The sequence below is a fragment of the Mangifera indica genome, chromosome 12 (genome assembly GCF_011075055.1).
Source record: "Mangifera indica cultivar Alphonso chromosome 12, CATAS_Mindica_2.1, whole genome shotgun sequence".
Classification (NCBI taxonomy): Eukaryota; Viridiplantae; Streptophyta; class Magnoliopsida; order Sapindales; family Anacardiaceae; genus Mangifera; species Mangifera indica.
Window position 1 is genome coordinate 13827198 of NC_058148.1, and position 14897 is coordinate 13842094.

At 35.9% G+C, this 14897-nt stretch overlaps 3 protein-coding genes across 4 annotated transcripts; all 3 read right to left on the bottom strand.

Annotated features, from left to right (window-relative positions):
• Nucleotides 1-50: 50 nt before the first annotated feature.
• On the bottom strand, nt 51-7933 carry LOC123193018 (guanylate-binding protein 3-like). Of its 2 annotated transcripts, XM_044605772.1 has the most exons (15): nt 7522-7663; nt 7300-7431; nt 6029-6190; nt 5703-5768; nt 5377-5520; nt 5134-5247; nt 4567-4668; nt 4278-4463; nt 3958-4047; nt 3760-3894; nt 3190-3312; nt 2513-2598; nt 1802-2414; nt 1567-1644; nt 51-1330 (listed from the first exon to the last, which is right to left on the bottom strand). In XM_044605772.1, the coding sequence occupies exons 2-15, from the start codon at nt 7300-7302 to the stop codon at nt 284-286; spliced, it is 2949 nt and encodes a 982-aa protein (XP_044461707.1). In that variant the 5' UTR covers nt 7303-7431; nt 7522-7663; the 3' UTR covers nt 51-283. The 2 variants fall into 2 exon arrangements, with proteins under 2 accessions (XP_044461707.1, XP_044461706.1); XM_044605771.1 differs by lacking the exon at nt 7300-7431 and having other exon boundaries at nt 7522-7933.
• Nucleotides 7934-8252: 319 nt separating this feature from the next.
• LOC123192095 (NAC transcription factor 29-like) lies at nt 8253-9408 on the bottom strand. The gene is made up of 3 exons (XM_044604558.1): nt 9234-9408; nt 8813-9099; nt 8253-8729 (listed from the first exon to the last, which is right to left on the bottom strand). Exons 1-3 carry the CDS (start codon nt 9406-9408, stop codon nt 8253-8255), a joined length of 939 nt encoding a protein of 312 aa, XP_044460493.1.
• A 3574-nt stretch (nt 9409-12982) lies between these two features.
• LOC123193483 (glutaredoxin-C9-like) lies at nt 12983-13668 on the bottom strand. Its single transcript, XM_044606498.1, has one exon. The coding sequence runs from the start codon at nt 13586-13588 to the stop codon at nt 13154-13156; it is 435 nt and encodes a 144-aa protein (XP_044462433.1). The 5' UTR covers nt 13589-13668; the 3' UTR covers nt 12983-13153.
• Nucleotides 13669-14897: the final 1229 nt, after the last annotated feature.

A 14897-nucleotide genomic window follows, 5' to 3' on the forward strand; every position in this document is an offset into this window, starting at 1 on the left:
GATATCGTTTACTCCGCCCATTCCAGGGAATTAACAGAATCAAGGAAAGATGGAATAACAGATAATGGCAGCTAAACCCAAACAAGAATGGTCACACCGTAAATTACACACGCCCTCTGTTAGATAAGACACACGTCAAACCCTACAAGTTCCTTTTATGTCGACCGACAACCATGGAAAGCATTGTTACACTAAATGATTTCAGAATTTCTATGCTCATTAACTCACCTATCAACTAAGCTTCTGATAAATTATATTCAACTGACCTATACATAGAAGATTGTTATGACTTCTGAAGAACACATTTCTCATATAGAGCAAGGATCTCTTTCTTATTGGGATTCCTCAACTGAAGCAGTTCAGCACCGAAATTATGTTTGGTGAGTTCTTGCTTAAGTTTCTGCACGGTAAACTTAGTGTAATCGTCATGATTTGATTGCTGACTCAGGTTATCTTCATCGCCCTTGAACACTGAACCGCCATCTTCTAGCTGTGTGTATTTAAATGGACTAGTTGTTCTCCTTGACCTCTTATTTGCTCTTTCAACTTTGTCATCTGTTTCCATATCTTGAACAGATCCCACTCCCACTTCACAGAAGTCTTCTGCTCTTACACGTTTACCATGTGAAGCAGTTCTGAGCTTGCTATCCAATGCTGTTTCATTAAGACGAGCTTTAGTCAACTCTTGCTGAAGTTCATCAATTTTAGCATGCGCAGACTGTACCTCAAGTGACAGTCTTTCTGCCATGGCACTGGAAGCAGTACGGGCTTTACGTTCAGACTCCAAAAGATCTTCAAGCTTTTTAACTGTACTAGCCCTCTGCTCATTGTTTGAGTCCAACAGTGACTCTATCTCCTTCTCCCTTTCTTCAACTCTTGACTCCAGTAGTGCCACTTTTGAGAGGGCTTCCAACTCCGATTCACGTATTCCATTTATTTCATTAGTCAAGTCAGTTTTCTGTCTCTCCAAATTTTCAATCTGCCTCTGAACCCTCTCTATAACAGCCAATCGTTCCATTGCCAACTTCTCAAAGTCATTTTTAGCCTTTCGAGCAGCAGCTGCTTCAGCTCGTTCCTTTTCAGCCAAATCATTAACCTTCTTAGCTTCCTTTTCAGCAAATTTACACCTTTCTTGTACATCTTCAAACCTTTCAAACTCAGACTTATACTTCTCCTCCAGATGAATCTTCTCCTGTTCCATCATCTTCACTTCCCTCTCAAATGAAAGGGCCTTAGCATTTGCAGCTTCTAACCTCTCACTCAAATCCTTGATCTCAAACTTCAATGATGATATTTCCCGTTCATAGCTTGTCATTTTTGACTCAGCGGCCTGCATAGTACTTATCACAGTCATAAACCACCAAGACATCCACACATCAAAATATAATAAATTCCTAAGATAAATATATAACATTGACAAACACTATATTGACAATGCATGATATAGCTGAGGATTATCTATTTTCTTCCAATAGCCTTTGTACAGAATGCAGGAATGTACATGCATGTGTCTGACAGTAAGAGTTAATAAATTTGGCTCATTTCAACAATGTGCAATGATCTCACCTTCAACTCTAATCTTAAAGTTGTCAAGCACTGCTCAGCATACTCAATCTTGGCTGTTTTTTCCTTCATTTCCTCCTCCTGCACATTAATAAACACAAAAGGTAACATTTTTTTTTTGTTTTCTGAATAGTTAAGTATTATATTGATTGATTGAAATACAAAAAATAGATAAATATCGTGATATCATATTCTCGTTAGTTGTCTGTGTGCGTTAGAGAGAGAGGGAGACGAGCACCTTCTCAGCCAAACTACTAGAGAATTCTTCCCTGAGGGCATCTTCCCTTTGTTGCATTTCCTTGTTAGTGCGTTCTTGCACAACAGCTGCCTTCTCTAAAGCAGCTTTTGCATCTCTAACAGCAACGCCGTACTTCCTTTTCCACTCTTCAACCTCTTCTTGAGAAGACATGGCTTTTTCACGGGCAGCAGCCAGCCTTGCTTCAGCAGCAGTGGTCCGGGACTTGAGAACTTCTATTTCTGAAGAGGCCTGATCTTCCTTAGCTCTCTGCTTCAATAAGACTTGATCATATTTTCTTTTCCAGTCTGAAATTTCATGGCGTAGAGAATCCAAAGTCTTTGACAAGCTAGAACACTTCTCTTTCAGTGAAACATTTTCACCTTGTAGATTACTTATGTGGCCTGTGTACTCATCAGCAAGCTTCTTCTTGTCATTGATAGCGTCATCATAACGCTTCAGATATTCTGACTTATACTTTTCACTATCTTCCAGTTGTTTGTTAAGCAACTTCATCTTATCTTCAATTGAGCGGCATTTCAGCAAGAGAGAACTTTTCTCTGATCCAATCTGATCAATAAGCCTCTTGACAAGGTCAAGAATTGGACCTTCCAAACTGGGTAGTTACACAATTTAGAAAGTGGTAACAATAATAATGAAATCCCAACCTAAGAAAATGAAAGAGAAACTAGGGAAGAAATCGTTGTTACAAACCTTTGTTGCAAGAACATGGCCAATTTCTGCCATTTTCCTGGGCCATGGCATGAAGTTTCATATTCAGATAAAAGAGCATCAAGAACCTGCATGATGTATTCTCAATCAAATCAAGTAACATATTGCTAATACACGTGTGAAGACCATAACCCATGCAGGAAAGATACTGTTGGAAATGTGCTATACGATGTTTCCAACATCCAAACTACTATTAATCAATATGATAAAGTCAATATTAGCTAAAGCATATCACTCCATATTAAGGACCATTAGGAAAGCATAAATTGTTTCCTTAAAGAACAAAACAAAACAAAAGCACATAAGGTAGTAATATGGAAGCTTAAAGGTTTAATGCATTATAGATAGACATCAATTTAAAAATTGCTGGTGCAATTTTTTTCCTTCTCATTCTTTATATTTTTTAGGAAGCAAAGAATTATTAAAAAGATGTACATATAGGTGAACTAAATATCAGCTTCTGCAACACTGACCAACATGCACAAAAACAAAGGCATGTTATATGATATGCACAATGATTAACAAGACAAAGTCCAGAATTCAAAAAGTTAGTATCTTTGCTGACACATCATATCCCGTGAATAAAATAAAGCTCAAAATTGTTTTGTATGAACATGTTTTTTTTTTTAAGGGAGAATAACTGAGAAATGAATGCTTACTTTTACAACATTATCTATATTGGCATCAGAAGAATGGCAAGCTGCTCTCAGCCTTCTTTCCATGCTCTGTACAGCATTTGAACAACGGATATCTGCCTCCATTAATACATTCCTTTTGTAATCCTGCATCAATAGCCAATGCAAACAGGTATCACTAGGTATAAAAAATGTACATGATTGATGCATAATCATATTACAATAATTCAATAAGTTGAATCTATAATAATATGTTAAAGGGCAAAATCTTCATCAATCATCAATTGATTTTTCCTGGTCTATCAAATAAACTTATATTGCATGATTTTAAAAAACTGTGACCAGTAATACTCCATGATTTAATGATGCTAACAGCGATTTAGGATGGAAATTTCTCTAAGAGGGACAGCACACAAAATTTAAGAATTCCATCCTTTAGATTTAAAAAGAGATAAAACAAAACAAAGATGCATGTATATTAACCAAATTGGGGAGTTTATAATATCAGTTGCCACAAGAATCCTTTTGACCAAGTAATATCTACGCATTCAACGTTAGTTGAATCATGATTCAGTCATTGCACATCATTGTTACCTCAAATGCCTTCCGGAAAAATTTTTGAAGAAGGTCCTGATATTTCTTTTTAGCTGAACCAGCCCCTACAGCACCAGCATTAAATAGTGCCAGTGATTTTTGAACAGCTTCTTCATGCGCTTCCCTTAAGGCAACCTAAGAGAACTGAAATTAGAAAATGATAAAGATCATCAACACTTTGGATGGAGCATTACTTACTTCTTCAGGTGGCTTTGACCGGTCAAAAGTAGACATATAAAACTCTGTAGCAGAATCATATGCCTTTCGACACTCAGCTTCTTCAACACTCTGCATAAATTATTGAGGTATAAGAACACATGAACAAAGAAATAATATATAAACCAATGATTATTTTTAGCACTTTCTAATGTGAGGAAGTAAAATTTGGTATTTACTAAAAGAAAAGAGAATTAGGCAACATTACATGCCCAAAACCAGTCACCATTTACATCTACCATCAAGCTTAGAAAATGAATCTACACTAGCAATAGAATAGAATTTAAGGAAATAGCTCTAACCTGCCATGAGGAAGATATTGTTGGCACTGCACCATTATTCAGAGCATCTAGGTAAGATTCAGTGATACCTACAAGAACTGGACCAGTCATTACTGTAGCCCCAACTTGCTTGGGCCTTGTTCTCTCAAAAACAAACTTTGTCAAAGCATCAAGCCCAGCTCTAAATTCAGGTCTTAGTTTGTCCAACTGCATTCAAAACCCAAGGCTCTCAGTCTAGAAAATGACAAAGATTATGATTACAGAATAGACGACAAGAGAAATAGGAAATAAACAATGGTAAGGCGCTAACCGATATTTTATCAAGTCGCTGAAGGTCATTTTCATTGTTCAATGGCCTCACAAGGGTGAAGCATTCTCTATCTGGAAACAGAGCTCGAATTGAATCTCGGATCTATTAATCATTATTATTATATGATTAGCATAAATTCGGAAGAAAGAAAACTTCACTGCTCAACATATGTTACAATTCCACAAAAGAATCCAAGAAGCATATATCAAAAACAAAAAGAAAACCTATTAAGAACACATAAAAAACAACATAAAAGGAGCATTCCATCTTAGTTAAACAACTGCATACTACTTTTCACCCACACACCAAGGTACTGTAAATGACAAAAAAAAGGGTTAGCATTGACATGGTGCACTTGGCATGTTGGACAATCCATAGAAATGTGTTTGAAACATATACAAGTAGGTTGCATTTCCAAGAAAAAATTGAAATAAAATTAGCTCATACGCAAAATTGCCTTTGCCTATCAATAGTGTTCAATAAAACATAAAGCCTTAAAAAAACAAACAATAGTAAAACGTCATTATTTCTTTGTTGTGGAAGAAGCAAAACAAGTACACATCTTACCTCATTTTTTGCAGCAATATCTCTTCCGCTCCCTTGAACTGGCCGTAAAGCAATCTCTAAGTAGTCACGGGGGGTTATTCTCCTATTGTCCTCCACCAAATCCAAATAGAAGTCCTGAAAATGTAAACTAATCATTAGTGCATTTCTAAACAACTGGCACATCTAAAATCACAAGCTCATATCATCAAAATATTTAAGAAAATATCCATCAACACATAGCTAGATATATTTGAAGGAAATTACCCTGAGAAGCCAAACAAAAATTGGGGAGAACTGCCGAAGTTCAGAAGCCGTAGTCCTTCCTCCACCAGCTCTCACACGTATATGCTTTGTCATTTGAGTGACAAGAGAAAGACGATCAAGGGCAGCTTCGTCAATTCCACCCATCTATATATAAGAAAGATGATTAGTCGGCTATTGTTGCACAAATCCAGTAAAAGAAAAACCCATAAAAAAGGAAAAACAGAGAATCATTACTGTCACTAGCAGTAAAGTCAAAAAATGCATTGAATCACATGACAACATAGGTTTATTTAGGAGAATAAAGGAATAGCATATGTTGTCCTAACCTGATTGTAAATGAACATGCTAGATAAAAGGACAGCCAAGGAAAATATCTGAGTGCTGTAAGTCCCCTGTAAAAGAGTAAATATCAGATTTAAGATGATTAGAAAAGGACAAAAAAGTAACATTCAGAACAATTATAAAATATTCCTAGTAATACATCATTTCAAGGAGAAGCTACAAAAATGGTGCAAGACCAAATCATGCAGCCTCCAAGTATATATTATAAGTTCTGAAACGCAAAAATGGAAAATTACTATCATTCTCAACCAGTTAAAATGGGAACAAAGGCCTGTATAATATATCATTATAAAAGAGAGTGAAATCAAACCGTTTGATCATAAGCATCAATTCCTTCACTATCTAATAGTAAAAGATTGTACTCAGTTCCATCAAGTGCAGTTCTCTTCAAAGGTGCACTCCACAACCATAGGCCTTTTGTACAAGGGCGGTGTGTTGATGCTACTTGAAATCCACTACCCCTCCCAAGAAGCTGCAACGTGATAAACTCTAATTAAAACACTATCCATGTAATAAGAATGTTTTTATGGTACAATGATAAGGGTAAAGAAGCAAGCATGAATCGAAATGATAATACCCTGGAGCAACATCTAATACCAGTTGAGTTAAATATTTCAGATACAAATGTAGGTACAAACTGGAGCTCCATATGTCTTTCTACTAAATTATATTTGATGCTAAAGGAGAATAGCATCACATTCACGTGAGATGTTTTCTAACAGACAAGCCTATGCTGAGAAAGCATGAGATGTCAAATTAGAAGAATTAAATTGGAAAAGCCTCTAACAACCAATTACCTCAAACCAGACATGAGCAATATGTTCAACCTGTGAAAATTACACAAGCAAAATATATAGGGCTACGACCTATAGCAAAGGATTTCTTTAAAAATGTTCTTGTGAAGATGAAGGAGAGAGCTATCTTCATTCAAGTAAGCGAACATATTATACCAGTCTAGGCAACCATTTTTCTATTAGAAACAAATTTTCAACATAATTTCCCCTATTTGAATGCATGGTTTTGAATATATGGAAAGTTTAAATCTCCAGTGCACAAGCACTCCATAAAAAAGCCAAAAACATTTTCATCAGTTTTAGAAAAGCACAAAAATTAGAACCAACTAAACCTACTGTTATCATATTGGACACCAAGCAACAAAAGTTATTCTATACTTAGTTTACATATGACTCTTTTCCAGTATAATTAGACAATTCCATTTTGACAGAGCCAGCTCACCACAATCTTTGAAATACTTGCATTTACATAGAAGTTTAAGCCTTGAACCTCAATGCATCTTAGTTAAAATCATCAGTAACTAGAAAATCACAAAACTAGCCACAGAAGTTGCTGACCTCACAGACCAATCAGAAAAATCAAACCGCTATCCCAAGAAGTTCCCTTGTAACTAACCGAAAGCAAAAGAAACAACTAATAATAGTATAAAGGTTGTACATTGGCGAAATTATAGCTAAAATCACCACATTTCAAAAAACACGAACCCTAAATTTCACAACTTCACATGCGCATACACTGAAAAAGTCACAGGTTCACTTCAAAATAACCTATGAAAACAAAAATTACCATGAAATTATTTTCGTAAACTCAAGGCCATCCAAAAAATTTAGCCAAAATCACCAAATTTTTGCTTCCCAAAGCATCAAAATTACTTCAAAACCGTAATTACACCACTCCAAATCTCGAAAACCGCAAACCCTAGAATCCACAACTTCACACATAAAACCACCAAAAAAACCAAAAATGAAAACAAATTCACCAAATTAACCATAAGAAACAAAAATTCACCTGATTCAAGATAAAGCTCTTGCCCTGGCGAGCACGACCGCAGACAGAAACAATACCAATAGGCTCCTTGACGAGCTGGAGCGTCGCGACTGCCTCAGGATCCATCCGGAACTTTCCTTTCTCATCGCAGTACACAAGCCGGATCGGCCTCGCCGGACCGGTAACTGGAGAGGACATAGAAGGAAGCTGTGACGGTGACGGCGAGGAATTCGATTGCGGTGAGTCATCGGAGTCTCTTCCTCTCCCGAATAATCTCATCATCTTGTGATCTGTTTTGTTTTCTTTGTCTTTGCAAATTTACGTTTTTGTTTTCCCTGTTTTCTGTTTTATTTAGCTTTTGCTTTCGGTTCAGAGAGTCGGGAAGCGAGATGGTTTAAAATTGGAGAGGGAAAACGTTGGACTCGGGGCTGGTTTTGGGATTTACAGAAATTAAAATAGCGTGAAATGGATCTATCAAATTACCATTCAGGACAAGAATTTTACACCAAAAATAATTGATAAGGGGTCTTTTAGTCATTTTATTTTTAATACTCCTGTGCACGATGACAGATTTTTCCGTGGCTTTCATCTCATCAAGTAATAAAAATGAGATTACATTAAGAAACTTATGTAACTTTTTCTTTTTCTTTATAAAAGATCAAAGAGGGATGTCTTTTATGTTCTTACTTTTTTTTGTTGTAGTTGTTTCATTACATAAAGACAAACAGATACATTGGTAATGGCAGATTCACTTAATAGATGAACTCTGCGAAGCATGACGGATTTGATGCAGAAGTAGTTGGAGAAGACAATTGAAAGTCGTTGTTTTTGCTCTCGTTAATAATATAAGATGCATTTGTTGGCAATGGTGGCACTAGTTCATCCAGAGCTCCAAGAGAGAGTATTTTTTTAATGGATTCAAGGACCTCTCTGTTGGAAGAAACCTTGTATGCCGAGTTTTCTTGGGACTCTGTATGGAAAGTTACTTGGCCTTGGCCTTGTTCACCATCTGCTCCTTCCATAACTATGGAAGGCAGAAGAAGATTAGAAGCTTGTAACTGATCATAAAGAAAGCCTCCCATAGAATCGTTCTTATTCATGATCTGATCTTGACCTTGTAAGCATCCAGAAGTGAACGGAGAGATGCTGCCATTAGATTTGTAATCTAGTATTATACTTTGGGCAGTCTTGCTCTTCTGGCGAACTCGGCACAGAACCCACTCATCCAACTGAAAGAAGAAATAAACAGAAGGAGATTAAGTTTTGTCTGTCTATAATTTCTCTGAAGGATTCAGTTGTACTATAAACTTACTCGCGTTGATGCCCTAAGCCTTGGAGACTGAGAGGCATCATCAATAAGCCTGTATTCAAGCATCATCCAATTGGTTTTTACGCCTTTTGGTGGCCGGCCTTGGTAAAAAGCCAAAGCCTTTTTCACGCCAACACACTTTGCCCCATTAGAAGATCTGATTGGCCTGTCAGCTCCGGAGGCTTTCCAGTAACCGGAAGCAGCTGCTCTGTTTGGACGCACCCCATTTGGATACTTCCGGTCCCTTGGGCTGAAGAAAAACCACTCACTCTCCCCAAACGAGGCCTTGCCTGCACAAGTATGAAGAGAGAGCAGCCATTAAAAAAGAGAAGAACACTTGAAATAAAAGATAAATCAATGTGCACATATGTGGTCATGTTTGCCATTTATGATATATGAATGAAAACATGAGGAAAAAAAGCACCAGGAAGTTCCCATGGATTGAATTTGTAGATATCAACATCGGCTATGATAGAAACTACAGAAGTTGGAGAAGATGATAGCTTATTCTTAAGATAATGGACAATGAGCTCCTGGTCAGTAGGATGAAATCTGAAACCTGGTGGAAGCATTGAAGAGCTGATGTTCATGCTTTCCATTATCTGATTATTCTACAACTGATTTACACTCGTTCTGCTCTTTTGTTAATGCTGTTAATCAAAATCTGCAGAAATCAACGTATATAATTGCTTCCCAAACAGCTTGGAGAATATTACGTGTATCCTTTAACAATATTCAATAACACTGACTGTTGCATGCAATTGGCAGAATTCGGGAGAACGTATATCAAAATCCTTTTCACCGTGTCTGGAAGACATAAACGACGAGCTATTGTAGATTATTCCAAGAGACGTGAAATTGCATAGTAATTGCTTGATTGACTACACATTCTTAAACAACTGCATAAGGAAACTAGCCTTGGATTCGCCAATATACCATGGAGGCCCCTGAAGAAACAGTAGAAAGACTTACGTAGGTTCCCAATATCTAAAACTTTCTCTGTGACCTCATCAGTAGAATTTTGGAAATCTTTTAGTGGTCAAATAAACCTCTTTTGACAGGAACCTACGTCGATCTTCATCCGAAACTTAGACAAATAATTGTCTAAGCAATCAAAATCAATATAGCCGATCTAGGAATCTACCACCTTATTACTGTGTTCAAGCTGGAATGCAATGTGGATGTCGTTTATAAATGTTCTCTTGTGACAGCTTTTGAAATATTAGAATTTTGTCTTTGTCTTCTGTCTTCAACCTATGGTGAGATAATCATGGTACCCACAATCTTGCCCAAATTGTCGTATTACAGATATATTTAAATTAAATAAAGTCTAAATAAGAGTTAACTCAAATTTGACTCAAATCTATAATATTAAGTTCGAACTTATTTAAATTACTATATAATATTGTTTAAAGACTGTTAGAGATAAACCGTGATTTGTATTGTTAAAAGGATATAAATATCATTAGTAAAATGAATAATATTACAAAAAAAAACAAATGAGTTGGACTTGAACTAAACAAGATTTCAAATCTTGTCAGCTCAGTTCCAATTCATCCCTACATATTATTTTGCCTTTAGAGAGGACATTGTTTTGCTGGTGCTACCCTTGCAGATAAAACCGAGTCAAGAAAAGAATGGCAATGTAATATTTGAGCGAAACTCCTTTGCTAACATGCTATGTTTTCCAGACTTACCTGAAAATGACTGTAATTATCGTCATGAACAATGCAAATCCAACAAAAGAAAAGTTAACGCAGATACAAAGATTCAAATTTAAAACACGATTCATGTAACCAAAGGAAAGTGACCCCATATTTAACTAATTAATTTATCCTTCAACTTGTTTTTACAGCGCCATAAAAAATTCAGGTCATAATTTGGTCTGTATCTGTCATCTTTTTGCCTTTGCCTACTCCTTGTTTACTTTCGTTTTATATAGTTAGAACTTCATCATCCATGCAACTCATAAAAACTCAAAAACCAGTATAAATTTTAGAAGATAAAAAATGGTAAATGTATAGTTTTATACACAAGCTGTGTTGGAAAATAAAACTATGCCAATTCTGCAATTCGAATACTGTGAATAAACATACCAGATATTTTGGTCCCGTCTTACAGATGGCCTAAAATTGCCCAGAGTCTGAAATTGACCGGAGAGGAATTACAAGAAATTTCGCAATTTGTCAACAGATGTTATCTCAGTTACCATTTCATCATCTAGTTCAAGCAATGACGAAGCCTTTTTTTATTTTTTTTTTCATTTTTCTGGCATTCTCTTAGTTGTTCAAAGTGGGGTGGACCAAGTTTATTAAATGAAAATGGGTGCTGGGTGAGGGGTCAGAGACATTATCCAATACCGACCAAAAAGAAAAGAGGCACCATCGATCCATGATTTAAGATTGTCATTAAATCTACGCATGCAAGCAATCCTATTCATAGCCATTTCAGCAATAATAACATATAAATATTCGAGCTTTTGCTCTGTCAAACCCATCAGATTATGGGCTTGTAATGGTTAATTGATTTGCTATTTGCATATAATTAAAATACATATAAATGGGACGAAATTTGATAATCATTGCAGTTAGATTTGAATTGAATCAATTCAAAATTGAGTCAAATAAATTCAATTAAAGTTAGGATAACCTTACTTTTAATTCGAATCCAATGAATGATAGAAAAATTGTTGGCTGATTCATTTTCTACAATAATTTTTCATATTTTGCACTAATAAAAGTTAAGTTGAATTTAACTTCCTGGATTTAAGCTGGACCCAAACAATGCTAGAGTCAAATCTATCCTAAATTTCTCTAGCAGCAATAACAACTCCAAATTTCCTATGCTCGAGCGTATTTCGTTAGTTTTACTATCAAATTACATTAATGACCTTGTACTGACCTAGCAGATCAAGCCCCCTTGATTCCTCGGTCTAAGCATCCCATCAGCCTCCGTATATTACTAAAAAAATAAAACCCCCAGAATGAACATTTAAAAAAAAAAATATATATATATATATATATATATATATATATATATATATATATATATATATATATATATCCAAACCAAAAATAGAAAGCATTAAATAATAAAACTAAAAGGGCCTTAGGACTCTTAGCAGAGGAGACTTATTACAATACTTCAGGGGTTTTAAATTAGACAAAATCTGAGAGAGTTTACGCATCCGGAATTTCTAACGTGACCAAAATCGAACGGTCAATGATTAAAGAAGGCTTTGAAACGGCTCCATCGTCATCTGCATACGTAATTAATGACATAACGGAAGACCTTGATTTGTTCGACCTCGATTTGCCCTCCATCAATTCAAGATTAATTACATATCTATAATAAAAACAAGAGAGTTAAAGTTTATCCAATAAACAAGTAAATAAATTAAATATATATATATCAAGGCCCTGTTTGATGGACAAAAATACCCAAAAAGATGAGCCATTCAATTTGGTCAAAAACTATGGGTGGTGATTCTTCTAATCCACCGTCTTCCATTTCTGGCTAACTCATGAAGTAGGCGCTGCAAATGAATTTATCCAAAGATGTGCTCAGAGATTACATCTTACAATGAAAGTCACAGCTTTACGAGATTTGTCTAACTTGACTCGTCTCATATAGGATGGCAACATAGGGATGAATACTCTAATCTCTTTGGGAAAAACAGGGAAGGAAAATTCATGTCATTTTTATTTTTCATCTTAGTAATAAAATATTTGTTAAGTATCTTGATATCTTCGTTCAAGCAAAGAATGATCAAAGACCTGGTTTGAAGCGTCGAAATTACTATCTTGATAACTTGATTATCTGATCATGGGAAAACCCCTTCGGTTTTGTTCCACATGTTGCTCAACTCCGTTAGGGAAGATAAGGCAGGTGAATTTAATAGTGGAGTCTGATTTGGGGTTTCATGACAACTATGTGGAACCCGGATGATCCTTATATAGGTTAGGCAAATCGATAATGGCACCACGAAGGTCGTCACCAAGATTTACCCAATTTCATTTATACATACAAGAGCCATTAACTGGTTTTCTTGTGGGACTGTGTTGATTTAAACCCCAAAAAAATCATTTTCTACTCACTGTCAAATCTTCGAACCTAACTAGTTTGGCGTTCAAAATTTCATTTTGATTAACCCTCCAGTAAAAATAAAAAACATGAGACAAGAAGCAGGTGAATATATATATATATTTGGTTAAGGAAGTTCTCTGATTCTAAAAACTTTGATTGTTTCAGAGGAAGAATTACAAGATCATATTTGATTACAAAGACAGATTGAAAACAAAGTTAAAATGTCATCTTCGTCTTGCAGTATGTTTAAAGATCAATTCACAGCCATAAAGCACCGGCGTCTTTTAAAATAGGTACCAATTCGCCTGAAATATGAGTGGCTATTAACTGATCCAAGCCGCCAAACAACTTCCCCCCCACAAAAACAGCCGGAAACTGTATTGACCCGCCGTCAGTCTCACTTTTCAGACCCTTAATTCTTGATAACTCGCCAACAACGTTAGCTTCATCGGCCTCCTCAACCTCAAACACCGCGGGGTTTACGCCGTGCCCTAGTAACAACGTCCTCACCACATGGCTCATACAGCAGCCACGTCTCCCAAGCACCACCACGGCATTCTCCAGTACCATTTTCTCTACACTGTTGTTTTGTGCCTTGCCGGTAGTTATACCGCCGCCGCTGAGTGGCATCGAGGTGCTGCTGCCAGGCGCGGCGGCGTGGAGATATGATCTGTAGGGGATTGCTTTTTGCATGGAAAAATATTGAATTCAGAGAGGGGAACGTATGTATGTATGAATGAATGAAGGAGGTTGATGTAAAGAGAAGAATTTTATAGCCATAGAAGATAAATAGACACCGACAAAGAAGGCAACAATGTCAGCCGCCGTTACGCACTCTTGTACGTCAGAAAGACTATGGGTGACTTGGTTTTGCGTCACAGCTAGGCTAGACGGATTTTCTGGTGGCAGCCTACATTCCAATGAATATAACATTTTTTTTATTTATTTTATTAAAAAAACTCCAAAATTTTAAAAATGAAAAATAAAACTGCTACTTTCGAAACCCCGTATAAAAACTGTAACGGCTGCTTTATAAAAGAGGACAACAGAGGAAATTCCACCGTAAAATTCCCCGCTACAATGAATTTACCGTGGCATTTTTAACAGTAAATTTGGTTTTGACTTTCTTACAGAGAAATACTGGATGAATTTGGTCCTTATTTGGTATCAATTACTTTATAACCATATTCCATATATGTCTATATAAAAATCCCAGTTAATATACATAATTTGGCATCAATTTAAATCTGTCAATGTAGTCTAGTAAATCATTATTTGTATTGCCTTTTATAAGATTCAGAGTTGCTCACTCTTCAATTAATTTATTGCCATATATAATTATTTTATAAAAATTCATTTTTATATCTTAAAAAATTATCAGCAAAAAGATAAAATTAATATATTTAAGATGAAATACATAAAATAAATAATAATATAAATGAGATTGATTTCACTTGCTTAAGCCAGGCTCAATTACTCAATTGTAAAAAAGTAAAAAGAAAAAAAACCGGGAAGATTGAGATGCCACGTAATAAGTTAGTAACTTTTTTATATTTCTCACAGATGTACCAAGATTAACTAACGGCAACGTAACTGACAAAGCCGTTCTTGGACGGCGCCTGCGATGTGCAGTACACGCAGTCGCACATTCGTCCGTACCTCCAGGCCACTTGGCTTGGAAAATATTCATCACCCTACGTGGCTTTCCACATTATAATTCTTATTCTATTTTTGTCACCGCCAGCCACGTGGCCAACATGTCTTCTGTCTTGCGGCTGACGACGTTCAAGTGATCTCAAATTTGAAGTCTTTTTTTTTTTTAAATAAAAAAAAGATTATTCCTCTTTTATTAATAAATCGTTTGCACGTTTTGAATGCGGTCAAAGAATATATGGGAAACTGATATGGTGTCACACGTTTCCACGCCAAGAATGCACCACAAGTACGTGGATTTAAAATATTGAAATTGAAGTAATTAATTATATCAAATTGCTCGACATAA

Excerpts from the sequence above, each read along its gene's own strand:
- LOC123193483 (XM_044606498.1), bottom strand. The coding sequence starts at position 13,588 with ATGCAAAAAGCAATCCCCTACAGATCATATCTCCACGCCGCCGCGCCT.
- LOC123193018 (XM_044605771.1), bottom strand. The coding sequence starts at position 7,782 with ATGATGAGATTATTCGGGAGAGGAAGAGACTCCGATGACTCACCGCAA. Across the intron at positions 4,464-4,566 it reads AGCGACTTGATAAAATATCG|TTGGACAAACTAAGACCTGA; the intron begins GTTAGCGCCTTA and ends TTTTGAATGCAG. Across the intron at positions 2,599-3,189 it reads ATATAGATAATGTTGTAAAA|GTTCTTGATGCTCTTTTATC; the intron begins GTAAGCATTCAT and ends TACATCATGCAG.
- LOC123192095 (XM_044604558.1), bottom strand. The coding sequence starts at position 9,408 with ATGGAAAGCATGAACATCAGCTCTTCAATGCTTCCACCAGGTTTCAGA. Across the intron at positions 9,100-9,233 it reads CAATCCATGGGAACTTCCTG|GCAAGGCCTCGTTTGGGGAG; the intron begins GTGCTTTTTTTC and ends ATACTTGTGCAG. Across the intron at positions 8,730-8,812 it reads GGCTTAGGGCATCAACGCGA|TTGGATGAGTGGGTTCTGTG; the intron begins GTAAGTTTATAG and ends TTCTTCTTTCAG.